Raw genomic sequence first — 18,069 nt, forward strand, 5'->3', positions numbered from 1 at the left:
TGTAATCCCCCTTTGTGGGCAACATCAGTTTAGTGATCACGCCAACATGCTTCTATACCTCTGGCAGGGTATATTGGGTCCTCTCGATAGGGCGTATACATCGGACTCCACATTTAGCTCATGTGGTTTTATGTCGGTTATTAGTAGCTCCCACAGTTCAGTCAGACTCTATTGCATTGACCACATTTACAGTTCATTCAGCATTCAGTCAGCATGTTATAAATTGGTCATTGCATTCAGTTACCTCAGTATTCCTTATCTATATCATGTTCAGATTATTTCATTGTTTTATTGCTTTGTTCAGTTATATGTTCTTTCAGTTTTACTCTATCCTGCCTGCTCAGTACCTTTCAAGTACTGACGCATACGTGCGCTACATCTTCTCGTGATGTAGGTTCAGGTTCTCAATATCCAGATCACGCTTAGATCAGTTCTCGATCTTCAGTTCAGCAACATTAGTGGTGAGTCCTCATTCTTCGAGGACTAGTGACATGTTTATCTTTATCGTTTTTAGTCTTTTAGTTTCAGTTTTACTAGACCTAGTTGGGGCATGTCCCAACATTTCTAGTCAGTTTAGAGGCTTATTTCAGACATAGTTAGATTCAGCTTGGTATTGAGTTAATATCTTCTTTGTATTAAACTCATCAGTTATCATATATCTCAGTTATAGTATATGGGTAGTCCCCATCTTTTCATCTTATTTATGATTTAGCTTCCGCACAGTTTCTATTATATTTAGTATGCTCATGATCATGCCAGCAGGGTTAGCTTAGGATCACTTGTGGTCCTAGGTCCCGTGTCTGCGTCTCGGGGGTAGCTCGGGTCGTGACAAGTCGACACATCACCGAGAAGTTCTACGAAGCAGTACCATGTCTCCCAATGACCCAGAGCATGATGATGGTGAAGGCTGGTGCAAGACGACTGTGAAGTACACCAAAAAGTGAATCACCGAGTTGATCGGCATTTCCTACTAGTGACGTCGAATGATCCGTTGCAGCACAAATCTGTGAAAACTATAAATACTAGTTAGAGTTGTAGTTTTAAGAGTCGAACAATTATTATAATTTTCAAATAGAATAGTACTTTTTGATATTTTTGCTCTAAGCTTGAGAGGGTTTTGAAGACTTGAAGATCCAAAGGGTTTCATCTTCAAGATTTGGGTTTGGGTCTCTTGGATTCTTAACTTTTGGCATGTACCAAGACTTAAATCTTCATACCCATTTGAATGCAAGCTCAATTTGGTATAAATTTATATCTCTTATACATGTGTGGCTATAAACCCCAACTCTTGGGGTGTGATTTAGCGAATATGGGTTAAGATAATTGTTGGGTCTTGCTTGCTGATAGTTTAATCGTAGTTTAATTGTGATTTTGTTTAGTAGTTGTGGATGAAATTAATGAATTTGTAGTTGCAAATACAAGTTTATTTATGTGTTTTCAGCTTGCTCGAGAGAGAGGTTGTAAAACTAAAACTACTAAATTGATGGCCAGTGCGAGTGGGCCAACATGAGGTTCAACTCGAGAAAGTGAACCCTAGTCCAATGTCCACACACTCAGCTCGGAGAGTGAGTGGGTTAAGGCGTAGACTGGTCTTCATGCGGCAAGTGGGTGTCCGAGAGTAACGCATTTGAAACGGGGTAAGTTGCTCGAGAGAGAGCTTATCCCCCTTAAAGTCAAGCCTAGTCACAATTATTCGATGAATCTTCTATCAAAAGCATGTACAAAATAATCTAGCTTAACCCGTAGTCCCGTCACATCCCAAGGATCCCCTCTCATTACTTAGAAACCCTCATTTATTTTGTTGTTTTCACTTACTAGTGAGAACACCCCCATTGTTAATTGACACTCTTGCGTCACCCTTTAATTTACAATGTTTTTAATCGTTAATGTCTTTAGCTACGACTAGTTAGAACTAAGTTTTATTTTTCTATAAATTCTCAAAGCCACTCTCTTGGGAACGATCCCAACCCTTTGTTGGGTTACTAAACTATTGTACGGTCGTAGACATTTGCATCGGAAGTTGTGTCTTGATTACGCAAACATTACCTTACCATGGTGATATAAAGCACTCATATCATAATGTTTAAGTAACTCAAGCCATCTTCTTTGGCGAAGATTAAGATCTTTCTGATTAAACACATATTGTAGACTCTTATGGTCAGTGAAAACATCTACATGAACACCATACAAATTGTGCCTTCAAATCTTTAAGGCAAACACAACTGCCGCCAGTTCCAGATTATGGGTAGGATAATTTTTCTACTGAACATTAAGCTGCATTGAAGCATAGGCAATAACATTCTCATTTTGCATAAGCACACATCTTAACCCAATTCTCGAGGCATCACAATAGATAACAAAACCATTTGTCCCTTCCGGTAAAGTCAACACCAGAGCGAAAGTAAGTCTATCTTTCAATTCTTGAAAACTCTTCTCTCATGTTTCAGACCATATGAACTTGGCCTACTTTTGAGTCAAAGCTGTCAATAGAGAGGCAATGGGGAAAAAACCCCTCTACAAACCTTCTGTACTAACTAGCTAAGCCCAAGAAACTCCTAATATCCAAAGGGGTTAGAGGTCTAGGACAACTTTTGACCACATTTGTCTTCTTAGGATCTACCTCAATACCTTACTAGAAATAATATGAACAAGAAAAGCTACAGACATTAGCCTAAACTCACATTTACAAAACTTCGCAAAGAGTTGTTAATCCTTGAGAATTTGCAACACAATCCTCAAATGATTGATATGATCATCCTCACTTCTCGAATAAATCAATATATCATCAATAAACACAATTATGAACATATCAATGTATTGTCTAAACACCTTATTCATCAAATCCATAAATGCCGCCGAAGCATTAGTCAAACCAAACGACATCACCAAAAACTCATAATGATGACCATACCGAGTTCGAAAGGTCGTCTTCGGAATATCATATTCCTTCACCCTTAATTGGTGATAACCCAACCTAAGATCAATCTTGGAAAAGTAACTCGCTCCTTGTTGTTGGTCAAAAATATCATCTAGTCTTGGAAGAGGATGCTTATTCTTAATGGTCTCCTTGTTCAATTGCCGATAGTCAATACACATAATAAGTGAACCATTTTTCTTCTTAACAAACAAAACGGGAGCACCCCATAGAGATATACTCGGTCAAATGAAACCCTTATCCAACAAATCTTTCAATTGCTCCTTTAATTCCTTAAGTTCTAACGGAGTCATTCGGTAAGGAGGAATAGAGACAGGCTGTGTATCTGGGAGAAGGTCAATACCAAAGCCTATTTTCCTTTCTGGAGAAATATCGGGTAGATCATCTGGGAACACATCTGAAAACTCATTAACGATGGGGACCGACTCAAGAGTAGGGGTTTCGAAATCCATATCCTTTACTGTAACTAGATGGTACATGCAACCCTTAGAAATCATCCTCATCGCTTTAATACAAGAGATAAACTTACTCTTAGGCATAGAATTCCCCCCTTCCACTCTAGGATAGGCTAATTCGGGAACTAAAACTTGACTACACGAGTTCTACAATCAATAGAAGCATAACAAGAGTGTAGCCAATCCATACCAAGAATAACATCAAAATCTAGCATATCAAGCTCTACCAAATCAACAAGAGTAACTCTACGGGACAAGGAGATGGGACACTTTCTATAGACCCAATAAAATCACCAACACGAGTAGAGACAGAAAAAGGATTTAACAACACATCAGGAAGCACATCAAACCTCATAGCCACATATGGCGTCACAAAAGATAAGGTAGCACCGGGATCAAGTAAAGCATAAACATCATGTTGAAAAACTTTCAACATACTTGTAACCACATCGGGAGAACCCTCTTGTTCACCACGAGTTTGAAGTGCATAGAACCTATTTTGCTTAGGAGCATTCGAACCCGAACCACTTGGACCAGATGAAGGATAGGGTTAATCCCTACGACGACTATCTCCCTCATTCTTAGAAACTGAAGGACAATATCTTATCTTGTGGTCCATCTTTCCACAACCAAAACAAGTATTGGAACTGGCTAGACATTTATCTTCATACTTTCTTCCACATTTAGCCCAATTTGGCAATGAAGACTCACTACCATTTCCTCCTTGAGGTTTAGGGTTAGACAGCCTCTCTATGTTGAACTTAGGAGTATTGGAGGAACCTTGCTCAGAAAGCCTTTGTCGAAATCTAGGATGACCATGTCCATCAGACCTTGCATGAGAGAAATTACCATCACCGGTTCTAGCTCTTTTTTTCTCCCTAGATTTCTTCTTAAGTTTATCCTCTTCAATTTTTTGGGAATGAACCATTAGATGAGAAATATTCATGTCATGGACGAGCATAGTTGTACGGCATTCTTTCACCAAAAATTCGTACACACCCGAAATGAACTTGTTCATCATTTCCCTAGAGTCGACCACTATAGAAAGAGTATACCTTGACAATTGTGTGAACCTCAAAGCATATTCTTTCACACTCATGTTCCCTTGTCGGAGATTAATAAAATCAAGCACTTTTGCCTCCCTCATATCAAGAGGAAAGAACCTATCAATGAAGGGAGACTTAAACCTTTCCCACTCTAGGGGACCCGCATCTACCTGTCTTGCTTCCTTTTATTAGTTGAACCAAATTTGAGCCACACCTTTAAGTTGATAAGCGGCCAATTCTGCCTTTTCCACCGGAGTCACTCTCATAATAGTCAACACCTTGTAAACCTCATCAACGAACTCTTGAGGATCTCTCTCAACCTTAGAACCAAAGAATTTCAGAGGATTCATCCTAGTGAAGTCCCTCACTCTAGATGTCATCGTACCCACATTTAGGTTCACTGGGACCACAACCTCTCTATTGTCTTGGGTCATCACGGCTTGAGCCAAAACTTGAAAAGCAATCCTAAACTCTGCATTAGTCACTTGCTCAGCCAAAGGGTCAACCGGAGCTTGAGGAGAAGCTCTTTGACCAACATATTCTCCTTCATTCATTCTAGCAAAAGCTCTTTGAGTAGTCACATCCTGTAGACCATCGAGTAAGGATTAGGAGAGAGACCTTATAGAGTTAAACTCTATCGCATGACTTAGAGTAATGAAGAAGTAAAATTTCCTAAACATCTTGTAGCCTCTCATTCATAAATGTGGTGCGCTTCACAGTCATGAACAAGACTCTACTTGATGCGGTTTTGAGACATCCTAGAACCATTCTAAACCTTGTGCTCTGATACCAAGTTTGTCACGACCCAGGTGTACCCCCGAGATGTAACATGGCATACAAGACCCCGAGAGGCCTCATATAAGCCACTTAGATTTCATAGTCAAGATAATAGAAAATCGATAAGATTTAAAGCAATTCAAACATAGCCAAAGTCTATAAAACGAAGTGGAAGTCTAATACACTTGTCTCAAAAAACATCTAATACAATAGAATCTTGGGACACAGTCCATACAAAAATGTTCAAAACATAAAATGAAAAGAACATAAGGAAAATAGTGGTCAAATCCTCGGATGCTATGAGGACTAAACAATCTTCAACCTTGCCTCTACTATAGCTCCTAGCCACAGGGATGAGAGTCGGGAACACCGAACATTACATTTGGATAAGAAATATAGGCAAGAGTATGAGTTAATACAAAAATGTACTAAATATGATAGCTTGCAAACACATTACATAAACATAAGAGTTAGACATCATAAGTCATAAAGCATAATCAATGCACATAATAGATCATTTCACATATAAGGAGTACTTCTTGAAGTAACCTCAATTCATACTTAGTCAAGATATGGGTAATCCACCACTAGTCTTACTTATCATGGAAGTAAAACTCAAGAAACAATCCAAGCGCATCACCTATCATAACATATTCTAGCTTATCTTATAAAGACATGGGGAATCGCCTCTTGCCTCCCTATAACGGAACAAGGTTAATCGCTTCTAGCCCTTATTACCTTGGGATCATGGGTAGTCGCCTCTTGTCCCTCTTACTATATGATCATGGGGAGTCGCCTCTTGTCCAACATACTTTAGGATCGTGGGTATTCGTCTCTAGTCCTTTTCGTCATGAGACATTATACTCACCTCTTGTCTTTCTATCACATGACATGGGTACTTGTCTTTTGTCTTTTACTTAGGATCATGGGTATTCACCTCTAGTCCACTCTAAGGAATATAGGCAATCGCCTGATATTCTTCTCATTAAAGGTCAAGGGTAATAGCCTCAATCATCATCTCATTCATAATTCCTTAGCTTAGATTCATTTTGAGTGAGCAATCCTTTCAACCTAGAATCATTCAATGTGATAAAGCCTTTCACATTCATACATAAGCAAATCAAGTGGAAATGATCCCTTCCACGACAATTACATCAATAATCAACAATTCATAACATATGCTTCACTCTCAAAGCAATCTATATCATAATCATCATATATGCTCTAATCTCAAAGAAATTCATAATGTACCTTATTCATCCTATAAGAATACACCTAAACCAATAAATTCTCCTTTCATAGATTAAAACCCATTTACATCAATTTCATCCTAGAAACATGGGTTAAGCATGGGTACATAGAAAATTCATCATGAAAAGCATAGAATCCTCTCAATTCATGCATAAACAATCATAATTCACTCAATTGGATCAACATTCATAAAGACCCACAACTTAGAAAAAAACTCTAACTCAAATTGGGAAATTTCTACTTTTCAATTGGGGAAACTTAGGTGCTCCATGGATGGAAGGATTTCATGGATGAATAAAGTTATCATACCTTTCTATCAAAGCCCACAAACAATTGAGGAATGGAGACTTGACCTTGAGTCCTAGCTTCAATCATTCTTCTTCTTCAAGTTCTAGAGAGAAAAATATTTTGGAGAGGATGAACCCAATTGCTTTTGGTGAATTTAATAGAATGATTTGAATGGGTTGAATTTGGGGTTAAAATCACTTATATAGGGGTCCTAGGCATAGGCAAAACAACATAGTATCAATATAAAATAATTAGTAAAAGACCCAACTACCCCTACCATTAACTGGCGAACCCATCATTGACGGACAACAACTGACGGACCGTGGATAGACTAACGGTCCGTCCCGCACGACCATCATTCGTGGTCAAAAAGTTAGAATTTGGGGTCATGGTCCATGGAACCTCAACCACGGATCACGGTCTAGCCGACGGTCCATTGGTGAGGCCGTGGTCTCATGGCTTTTGAACATACTGGGCGCCCAATCCATGGACCACACCTACGGTCCTTGTTTGGCCTCTGTGGCTGGCACCTGAAATTCCCAAAAAATTGCTATGTTGACCATTCTCGAATCCGAGGTGTTACACTCCATAACTTGCTAGATAGCCTTGTAATTTTATTACCTAAGCTATTATCTCTGAAGAAGCCGAAGCTCATGACATTGGCTCTCAAACTGGTACCTCTACTTCCTAAGTTATGACCTTAAAAGCCTTCTGAAGGGTAGGGGACTCAACCCTCCCTTGCACCTACTCAGTAGATGGAGCTCTAAACCCGACTGGGATTGCTTCTCTATCCTTAACTGTAGCTCCTCCTCTGGTCAATTCTTTATTGTGAGTCACAACAACAACAACTAGCACAGAAGATCGTCTCTAGCCTAACCTAATTTTGTTCTGACCATATGTGAGAGAAAAGAGAGAAAGAGTGTTAGATACCAATTTAGATCACCAGAAACCAATTTGAATCAAGTCAATTCTAATCAAGTAATAGCATGACAAAAAAAGTGAGTTTTTCTAATATCAAATATCCTTTTGATGAGTAGTATAGATATTTTCATGTTTTTAACAAGACTCTACTAGACATGTTTTAGTACGATAAGAATATTGGTAATAAGGATAACATATCTTAAAAGGAGATTCCCATTCAGATATTTGATCGTCAGGTTCGCAAGTTGAGAACAATTCAGTCAAAATCTTATCGAGAAATCTATTTGTTGAGGAGGCCACATGGGAGGTCGATAAACATATGAAGAAGAGATACCCACATTTCATTTCCTCTGATTTAGTTCCAGTCCAAGGTATTAACTCTTCCTAAAGTACTCATTCAATTCAGTCCTTCCTTCAGTGTTTTGAGTTTATGAGTGTATTTTACATTAAATTGGGTTGATAAACATTCCTTACCCTTTCCATGCTCAGTTCAACCATCATTCGAGGACGAATGATTCCAAGTGAGAGATATTGTAACACCCCAAAAAGTTCCAAGCTAAGTCCCAAACTATTCTTCATTTGCGTGTAAGGTTGTATTGTGTGATTCTTAAATTGTCCTTAGGTGTTAAGGTTAATTCTTTAGTGTGAGAATGAATTTGAATATAAATTAAGGTCACTAGAACCCCCTAGAACAAAATTGAGTTAAAAGCTTCCTTACCGATTAAGTTCTGACATAAGATTCTAATTAGGTAAACTTCAAACAATCATATCTCTCAACACAAAAAATTTAGGTGACCTATATCCTATCAAAATGAATGGTTATGAGTCCTCTTTCCAATTCCATCAAGTTTGCCTCATTTTGAGTTCGGAGTAAAAAGTTATGACCATCTTGCTAGAGGCTGCCACATCAAATTTTTTTTCTGTGAACTACAAAATCATTCTACTGCCGTAGATTAAACTATGACCCGTACTATCAAGTCGTAAGAAAATTTTATAGAGTCAGTTTGGTCCAATTCCTACAGATCCATACAGATAATGTCGCCATAGCTTAAGCACAAACACTATGGCTTCCAACTCTAAATCATGGGTAGGGTAGTTCCTCTTATGGGTCTTCAACTATCTAGAGGCATATGAAATCATCTTACCCTTCTGCATCCGAAAACCACCTAATCTAACTCCAGAATCATCACAATAGACAGTGAAGTCTACACTCTCCTCGGGTAAGGTCAAAAGAGGAGTTGAAGTCAACAAGGTCTTGAGCTTCTCAAAGCTCTTCTCACACTTATCAGACCATTGGAAGCTCACACTCTGCCGAGTCAATCTAGTCAAAGGAGATGCAATGGTAGAGCTCTAACTCTCTAAAATATTACAATGACTTCATAGTACAGGTCTTAACTAAATCTACATCCCATAGAATGATTTCGTAGTTCACAGACTCACAAAACTCTAATGTGACAGTCTCTGGTAAAATGAGCGAAACTTTTTACTCCAAACTCGAAATGAGGCAAACTTGGTGGTGTTGGAAATAGGACTCATATATTTTCCATTTAATAGGTATTGGGTCACCTAATTCAATTTTTGTTGAGAAATATGATCATTTAAAGTTAACCTAAGGAGAATCTTATGTCTAAAATTAATCGGTAAGGAAGCTTTCAACTCAACTTTGTGCTAGGATATTCTAGTGACCTTAATTCATATTCAAATCCATTCTCACACTAAATAATTGACCTTAACACCTAAGGACAATTTATTAATCACCTGATACAACCTTACACACAAATGAAGAATAGTTCAGGCCTTAGCTTGAAATTTTGCAGGGTGTTACATTTTCACTACGTGTTTCTCGCTTATTAAGCCCAAATGGGCGGATCATATTTTAAAATAAGGAAATATGAGTTTATATGGAAAATACAACATTTTCCGAGTTTTTATGACTTAAAATTATACAATACTTGGTTTATGAGTTTTAATGCATTTTGGGTTATTTCTACGCTAATACGTCTGAGATATCATTCCAGATAGCCCTTTGGCTTAGATCCAGTCTACAGTCTTCAACATGGTATGTTGTTGATATGTCCCATGTGTTATTTTGGGGGTCTTTTTCTTCCATCTAGGTTATATTCCACCGTCGCACTTGTTGATAAGTCTGAGGTATCATTCCAGGCCACTCGAGGTATCTTCTGAGCTTCTATTTCCCAACATTCATCTCTTGCATCGCATCATCCTAATGTTTGTTTTGTTTTGTGTGTTGTGATTGTCTTGTACTTCAGTTTTTCCTTATTCACTTTCTTGTGTTGTTATTTCCTTTTCCCTTGATTATTGGCTTTTGTTTCTTAGAACTTACCCATTGTACTGTTAGAAATATCGTGCTTCTCTTCATATGTTTGATCTTTCTGAGCTCGGTCGGCTCATGATGCCTACTGAGTATCTCGTGGTTTGGTAGTCATACTACTTTTCTACATCTTTTTCTAGCGCAAGTCCCAGTACGAGCCACCCCAATTGAGCATCAAATCTTTTGTGACTATCACAGATCGTGGTAAGCTCTTGCATTTAGAGACTTGTTGCTTTCTCTCTTTTGTACTGATTTGTATTTTGCATTTTCATTAGTTATTTATCCTATATATAATGTTTTTGTACTTAGTTGTTCCTGTGCCAATGGCACCAGGTCTGGAGATTTGGTTTTTGTGTTACTTTGTCGTTCTTGGTTTCTTTCAGGCCTCTTTTGTATATTGTGTACCGTATTTATTTTTCTATACTATGGTTCTATTTTGTATCTTTATTCCTTTTTTCGCTTTTCTTTATCGTTATATTCTTATCTTCTGTAAATTTTCATTTTTTCGCTTGCCTACTGAAGGGTTATTGTAAGCTTCATCACGGTCCGATTTCGGGTCATGACATAGACTTTGCTTAGTTTCTTTGTATATGATATGAGATGTATGATCTTAAACAATATCTTTGACTTCTCTTTTGTCGATAATCCCACTTACTCTAAAATAGAAAAAAATATTTATTGTGCATTAAGTGTAAAGTAAATGTGGATGCGCCGGGGTAGGTAGATACCCCTTTAAGTTTCTCTATATAATTTGCGAAATTGGTTCACTTTTCTTCATCTCAGCCTTTGATTTATAATTTCCTACCCACTAAACGTTTCTTTGATCATCTACTTTCTCCATTAGTCAACCCCCTCTTTGGATAATTTTCTCTCTCTCTCTCTGCTTTAGCAGAAAATAGTTTCTCTTATAAGCTCTTTTTTATTTTTTTGCATTTAACTAGATATCATTATATATAGATCTAAAATGGTGGATGATGATTGGGATGTAGGTGCGGTCGTAAGAAGTTGTAATATTAATAGACCTGACAATGTTGCAGCTCCTAAGTTAGACTTGGAGACTTCTTTAAATGATGTTTGGAATTCTTTTGATAAACTTTTTGCTCCTGACATGACTAATTTTAATGATTTATCTGAAATTTTCTCTTTAGATTTTCCAACTGCTCACCAGGAAAAACCAGATGATCAGGTCATAATCATGAACCAAAATGGTAACCAACAGTTGTACTTACATCCCATTCAACCAGCTCAATTTATCCAACAAAGCTCTTTTCATCCATCACCAACAACAGTAACGTGTGTTCCACCAATAACTACAACACCAAAAGAATGGATTGATCTACAACAACTCGATATAGGGGCTAACAATTATCCTAATTTCACTTTTTCCATGGAGACTCCTTTGATCCAAACTAGAACAAGGTAACCATTCACTTCGTTACATTTTATGTGTGTATGCTCAAAATTTTGATCTTAGTACTTTTGATTTGAAATCAGGAAAAATCAGTCGATAAGGATTACCTATGAATTATTTCAAGAGAAACTCATAAATGATATATGGACATGAAGCAAGTACGGTCAGAAGTATATCAAAGATTCACCATTTCCGAGGTTTGTTTTATTCATCTTTTTTCATGTCATAGAACGTTATGTTCCCTTTCGTTTTCAATTTTCATAATAATAAGTAGCAAAAATTATTAATGGTGTATATATATGTAATATTTGACTAAACCTGATTATTATGTGTATACCACATAACAGGAATTACTACAAGTGTAGTACATCAAAACTCTGTGAAGCAAGGAAAAATATTGAGAAAAGCCCAAATGATGAGAACATTTTCTTGGTGTCCTATTCAGGTGAACACAACCATGATCCACCCACGAACCGTAGAAATCTTGCTAGTTGCAACAGTAGTTCCAAATTCAAGCTTCCAAAAGGCATAAATATTTTTCCCAAAACATCAACCTTGAATGCATCATCCTCCTCGTCCAAGCGCATTAAGTGTTCAAGAGATGTTGCTTCTCCAATTATCGCAACTATGCCTCCGCTTGAATTTGGGAGCAAAAATAAAATGATTGTTGCGGCCGTAGAGGATAAAGGTGATGGTAAAGAAGAGGTGGACATGAATGAAGATATTTTCATGGGTTTTAAATAACTCCAAGGAGTTACTGCTTCCACCTAATAGAATAAAATGACAAGAGGAATTGATCTTTCTCCCATCTCTACCAACTCTATATGTCGACATATGTGGTCTTTTAGTCATGTTTCTATTTTAGTTTTTAGTGTGGGCAGTCAAGAATTATAGATTTGTAGTTTTCTATGCTTAACAATTTACATCATAGAAAAATGGACCTTTTTCAGTTTTGTTATTTTCTATTGTTCTTCAATTCAAGAATCTAGTCCTTGTTGTAAGTTGTTGTTCCGTTTTCTCAAATAGTTCTCTCTTTAGGAAGCCCCATTTGACTTAATTTTTACATTAAATTAATAGAGAGTAGTAAATTATCATTGTTCAATTTTAGAAGTTTTACACAGGCGCACACACTAAAGTTTATTTCATAGTCTTTTACAAACTTATTTTTAGTTTTATAACATTTTTATAAGAGATCTTCAATTTTTTCATAAATGAAGATCTCTTGTAAAACGAACATAAAATAATTGACCTATATATATATATGTGTGTGTGTAATAGATAGTTAGCACTTTGAACTGATCAGTTAATTCATTTGGGCATTTAAATAAAAGTCTATTTTGATACATTTTAATATACGATAAAGCATTCTTATTAAATATTCATAATTTCTATCCTTTAAAAAAATATATATGAATTTTCAAGCGTCATTATGTAAATAAATTAACCATATAGAGTATGATACCTCGTTTACTAATATGTATTAACTTCAATAAGTCATAAAAAACTTTAAATTTGTTCCAATTAAGACTCGTACGTATACACAAAAGGTTGTAGCATATTTTATGTTGTTAACTTATCTACATAATTAGTGACTGAGTACATGTGCAAAAAGAATTTTTAAAATACAAATCGAAAGTATCTAAAAAAAATATTTTATCATATATTCAAGTGCTTAACAGAAGGATACTATAATTAGAGTGTCTAATACATATTTCTTTAGCGGCCACACACCTTCGACCATAGCGCTCTTTGCCGGCGATGGCCATCCCGACCACTGGTCAGCCCACTCCTAAGGCTGGCCAGTCTACCATTTTAGCCTCCATGTTAGATTTCCATCCCCTCCCGGAAACATCAGTTTTGAACCGTAATCTGAAGAAGGATCCTCTTATGCATGTTGTGCCTAGTAATTTGTCTAGAAAGGAGAATGAAGACAATGCACCTTTGTCACCAAATTATGCAAATCTTTTCAAAGAAACGAGTCACAATCAGTATAAGATGCCTATAGTGGAATCGATCCCAATTAAGAAGCTCTGTTTGACTATTTTAACAATGGGGTTCCTAGAATTCAATGGACAGAAGAATACCATTGAAAATTTACAATATGCAGTTGTTGGCAAGTTTTCATATGGGTGGCCTGATTTGGATGACCTCCGTAATCAAATTCCTAAGCAGTGTATAGTGAAAGGGGACTGCAAAATCAGTTTACTGAGGAATAGGCATATTCACATTAGGTTTAACCTGGAAGAAGAGTTCATTAACATGATGTCAAAAAATGTTTTCTACATTCTGGATAAGGAAGGATACTCATTTCCCATGAGACCTCTTATATACGATGCTAAGTTCAAAGTTGATGAAGAGACGACTCAAGCCATAGCGTGGATTTCTTTCACGGACCTGAAACCTACTTATTTTGTTAAGGAATCACTTTTCTCGCTTGCATTGGCTGTTGGAAAACCCCTACATTTGGATATGGCTACCATTAACAAGACTAGACCTAGTTGCGCTAGGGTCAAGGTGCAAGTTGACCTATTGTCAGATTTTCCAAAGTTTGTCGAAATGGAGATAATAAACTCTACAACAAAGGAATCAAGAGTTGAGAGAATCAAAATTCAATATGATATGCTTTCTAAGTATTGCAAAGGATGTAAAATACAAGGGCATGAAGAGCAGGAGTGTAGGATACTACATCATGAACTGAGGAAGAATGATGCATCTAGTGAAACTAAAATAGACGAACCACAGGTGGAAAAACATTTAGCAAATGGAGGCCAAGGGGAGAAAGCAGGGGTTCAGATGATGCAGTGGAATCCCGTAAAAAGGAGATTTATTATAGAAAAGAATGCACATAACTACCTCAATGATAAGGCAATTTCACCTATTAAAAGTGCGAGTACAAGCAATACCTTTGCTGCATTATTGATTGATGAGCAAGTAGAGGACAATAATAAAGCATAAAAGGAGAACAAAAAAGAAAAGACAGCAGGAGCTGATGCAATGTTTAATTTAAATGAAAATTGTACGGAGAAAGTTTTACATCGACAGAGTATAACAAAGCAGAAAAAAGAGCATCATCATTCATCCACTAAAGAGTGGATAACAAAGGCCTTTGTACATCATCATAATAAGGAGAAGAGCACAAACAATGATAGTAATTCTATTGGGTTTAGCAAGGTGTGAATGGGAAATAAAAAGAGAAAATGGAAAGTGGAAGAACTAATGAAAGTGGGGGAACCAATTTTGGAGGGAAAATGAAAAGTCATCATTGCAAAAGTGCAAATGAAAGGTCATTTTTACCATATCGGTAGAAGAAAGGAAATTGTTGTCCTTATATTAGGAAACACTTCATTTAGTTCTTAAAGGGTTAAGAAGAAGGTGCCCCCTCGCGCCGTCGTCGTCGCTCGCTCGGCCTCAGCTTCGGCTTCGGCTTCGGCTTCGGCCTCAGCTTCGGCTTCGGCCTCAGCTTCGGCTTCGGCTTCGGCATCGACTTCGGCTTCGGCTTCGACTTCGGCTTCGGCTTCGGATTCAGATTCAGATTCGAATTCGGATTCGGATTCGGATTTGGATTTGGCAAATGATGTGATTGATTGATAATATTTTTGGATAAAATTTATTTAATCAATCTTGTTAAATCATTTCCTTTCTCTTATAAATTAATTCAGAATGTTAATTAAATAACAGAATTAATTTGGTGCAATTGAATTTATTTGAAATTCACGTGTAACGGTAATCCTTCCAAAAAGTCATTTCTTTTTCCAAACGGTATTCCTTCCGAAAAGTCATTACTTTTCCCAAAGGACACAATGTTCTGGAAAAAATGGGTCTGAACAGATTTTCTTAACAGACGTGTTGCTTGCTGCAAATGGCTATAAATAAGAGGTCTTTTTCGTTTTTTCAAACACTTAAATTTTTCCTCTCTGCATACATTTTCTTACATAAATAAAATTGTCGATCGACTGAGTCTGTGTGTGCTCTTGTTGCTGTTCTTGCGTTCGCTGAAGTTATTGAAGTTTGAGGTACCGCTACTCCTTTAACAGGTTAATCCATTTTATCTTGGGAGGAATTAATCTGCAACCTCGGGTACAGTGAGGGGATTAAATTTCTTAAGGAAACACAGTGGTTTCTGTAGACTCGGATTAAAAATCATTCTGTCAATTTCATCTTTTTTCTGTTTCTGTATTTTTGACTAACCTGAATACAGGAGATGACAATCTTAAGAAATTTACATAGTTTCTGTATTTGAGGTTTCTGGAGATTAAAACCTTTATGGTTTTCTACTCTGTTTGAATTTTTAAAATTCATTCGGTTAACGATTAAAAGAACATAAAAACTTTATCGTTAAATCAGAAACAGTCTGTGTATGGATTTATTCTTTACTGGTAGTATTTCACATACTAAATTGTCTGCCATTTGTGACAGAAAAATGACTAATTCAAGTCAAGTAAATGTTGGAACAGTAAGTGCTGCAACAACATCAGTTGCACACAATCGTTCAAATGCTGCCCTAGCACCGGCTGAGAAACCTGCAAAGTTTTCTGGAGTCGACTTCAAGAGATGGCAGCAAAAAATGTTCTTCTATCTGACTACGTTGAGTCTGCAGAGGTTCATTAATGAGAACGTTCATGTTAAGTTGGATGAAACTCCGCCTGAAGAACGATTCTTGGTAACAGAAGCATGGACACATTCTGATTTTTGGTGTAAAAATTATATTCTGAGTGGCCTGCAGGATGATCTGTACAATGTGTACAGTAATATGAAAATCTCAAAAAAACTCTGGGATGCTTTAGAAAAGAAGTACAAAACAGAGGATGCCGGAATGAAGAAGTTTATTGTGGCAAAGTTTCTGGACTATAAGATGATAGACAGTAAGACCGTCGTCACCCAAGTTCAAGAATTGCAGGTCATAATCCATGATCTCCTTGCTGAAGGTATAAATTTATTTAATACCTATGTTGGAAATATTAAGTTTATTCTTCATACTCACATAATCTTTAATGTAGGATTGGTTGTGAATGATGCGTTTCAAGTGGCTGCAATTATTGAGAAGTTACCTCCATTGTGGAAGGACTTCAAAAACTACTTGAAACATAAATGCAAGGAGATGACTGTTGAAGATCTCATGGTAAGGCTGAGAATCGAAGAGGATAACAAGGCCGCAGAAAAGAGATCGCGTGGTAATTCAGCAATATCTGGAGTAAATATTGTTGAAGAAGATCCCACAAAATCAAAGAAAAGAAAGAAAGCATCTGGTCCAAAGAGCAATCCTCCTAAGAAGAAATTCAATGGAAGCTGCTTCAACTGTGGCAAACGTGGTCATAAGGCTACTGAATGTAGGGGTCCCAAGAAGGACAAGAAGAAGGATCAAGCAAATTTGGCTGAATCCAAAGGAGAGATGGACGATCTTTGTGCAATGCTTTCAGAATGCAACTTGGTTGGAAATCCAAGAGAATGGTGGATAGATTCTGGTGCCTCATGCCATGTTTGTGCCAACAAAGAATTATTTTCATCATATACTCCAGCACCTACAGACGAGAAGTTGTTTATGGCAAATTCCGTTGTTGCAAAGGTGGAAGGAACTGGCAAGATCCTCCTAAAGATGACATCAGGCAAGGTGGTGACTTTGAACAGGGTCTCGTATGTTTCGGAATTGCGAAAGAACCTAGTTTCTATACCAGTTCTGACTAAGAATGGATTCAAATGTGTATTTGTCTCTGATAAAGTTATAGTAAGTAAGAATGAGATGTATGTAGGAAAAGATTACCTCACTGAGGGCCTTTTTAAACTCAATGTAATTGCAGTTGATATGAATAAAGATTCTGCTTCTTCTTACTTGCTTGAGTCTAAATGTTTATGGCATGAATGTTTGGGACACGTTAATAACAAAACCTTGCGAAAACTGATTAACTTAAATGTTTTGACTAAATTTGAGTGCAATAAATCAAAATGTCAAGTTTGCGTTGAATCTAAGTATGCTAAGCATCCTTATAAATCTGTTGCAAGGAGTTCATATCCCTTAAAACTGATTCACACTGACATTTGTGACATGAAGTCAACACCAACACGTGGTGGGAAAAAGTATTTCATAACTTTTATTGACGATTGCACTAAATATTGTTATGTCTATTTGCTAAATGGTAAGGATGAAGCAATAGATGCATTTAGGCAATATAAGACTGAAGTTGAAAATCAGTTGGATAGAAAGATCAAAATGATCATAAGTGATAGAAGTGGAGAATATGAATCTCCATTTGCAGAAATATGTTTGGAAAATGGAATAATCCATCAAACTACTGCTCCTTACTCTCCACAATATAATGACATTGTAGAAAGAAAAAACTAAACTTTAAAGGAAATGATGAATGTCTTACTTATAAGTTCAGGTTTACCACAAAACTTGTGGGGGGAGGCTATCCTTACAACAAATCGAATACTCAATAGAGTGCCTCATACGAAGACACATGTTATTCCATATGAGAAATGGAAAGGTAGAAAACCCAACTTGAAATATTTCAAAGTGTGGGGCTGTCTTGCCAAGGTCGAGGTTCCTATACCTAAGAGGGTGAAAATAAGGCCTAAGACTGTGGATTGCGTATTCATTGGATATGCCACAAATAGTAAGGCATGTCGATTTTTGGTTCATAAGTCCGAACATCCGG

The 18,069-nt window shown here is 37.0% G+C and overlaps 1 protein-coding gene across 1 annotated transcript; it reads left to right on the forward strand.

Annotated features, from left to right (window-relative positions):
• Positions 1-10,969: 10,969 nt before the first annotated feature.
• Positions 10,970-12,160, forward strand: LOC125838395 (probable WRKY transcription factor 27). Its single transcript, XM_049517460.1, has 2 exons — positions 10,970-11,424; positions 11,764-12,160. Exons 1-2 carry the CDS (start codon positions 10,970-10,972, stop codon positions 12,158-12,160), a joined length of 852 nt encoding a protein of 283 aa, XP_049373417.1.
• Positions 12,161-18,069: the final 5,909 nt, after the last annotated feature.

Source organism: Solanum verrucosum, unplaced genomic scaffold (assembly GCF_900185275.1).
Source record: "Solanum verrucosum unplaced genomic scaffold, falcon-dt-bn FXZP01000150.1, whole genome shotgun sequence".
NCBI classification, from domain to species: Eukaryota; Viridiplantae; Streptophyta; class Magnoliopsida; order Solanales; family Solanaceae; genus Solanum; species Solanum verrucosum.

Coding starts and splice junctions, on each gene's coding strand:
- LOC125838395 (XM_049517460.1), top strand. CDS start 10,970: ATGGTGGATGATGATTGGGATGTAGGTGCGGTCGTAAGAAGTTGTAAT. Junction 11,425..11,763: donor TTGATCCAAACTAGAACAAG/GTAACCATTCAC, acceptor ACCACATAACAG/GAATTACTACAAGTGTAGTA.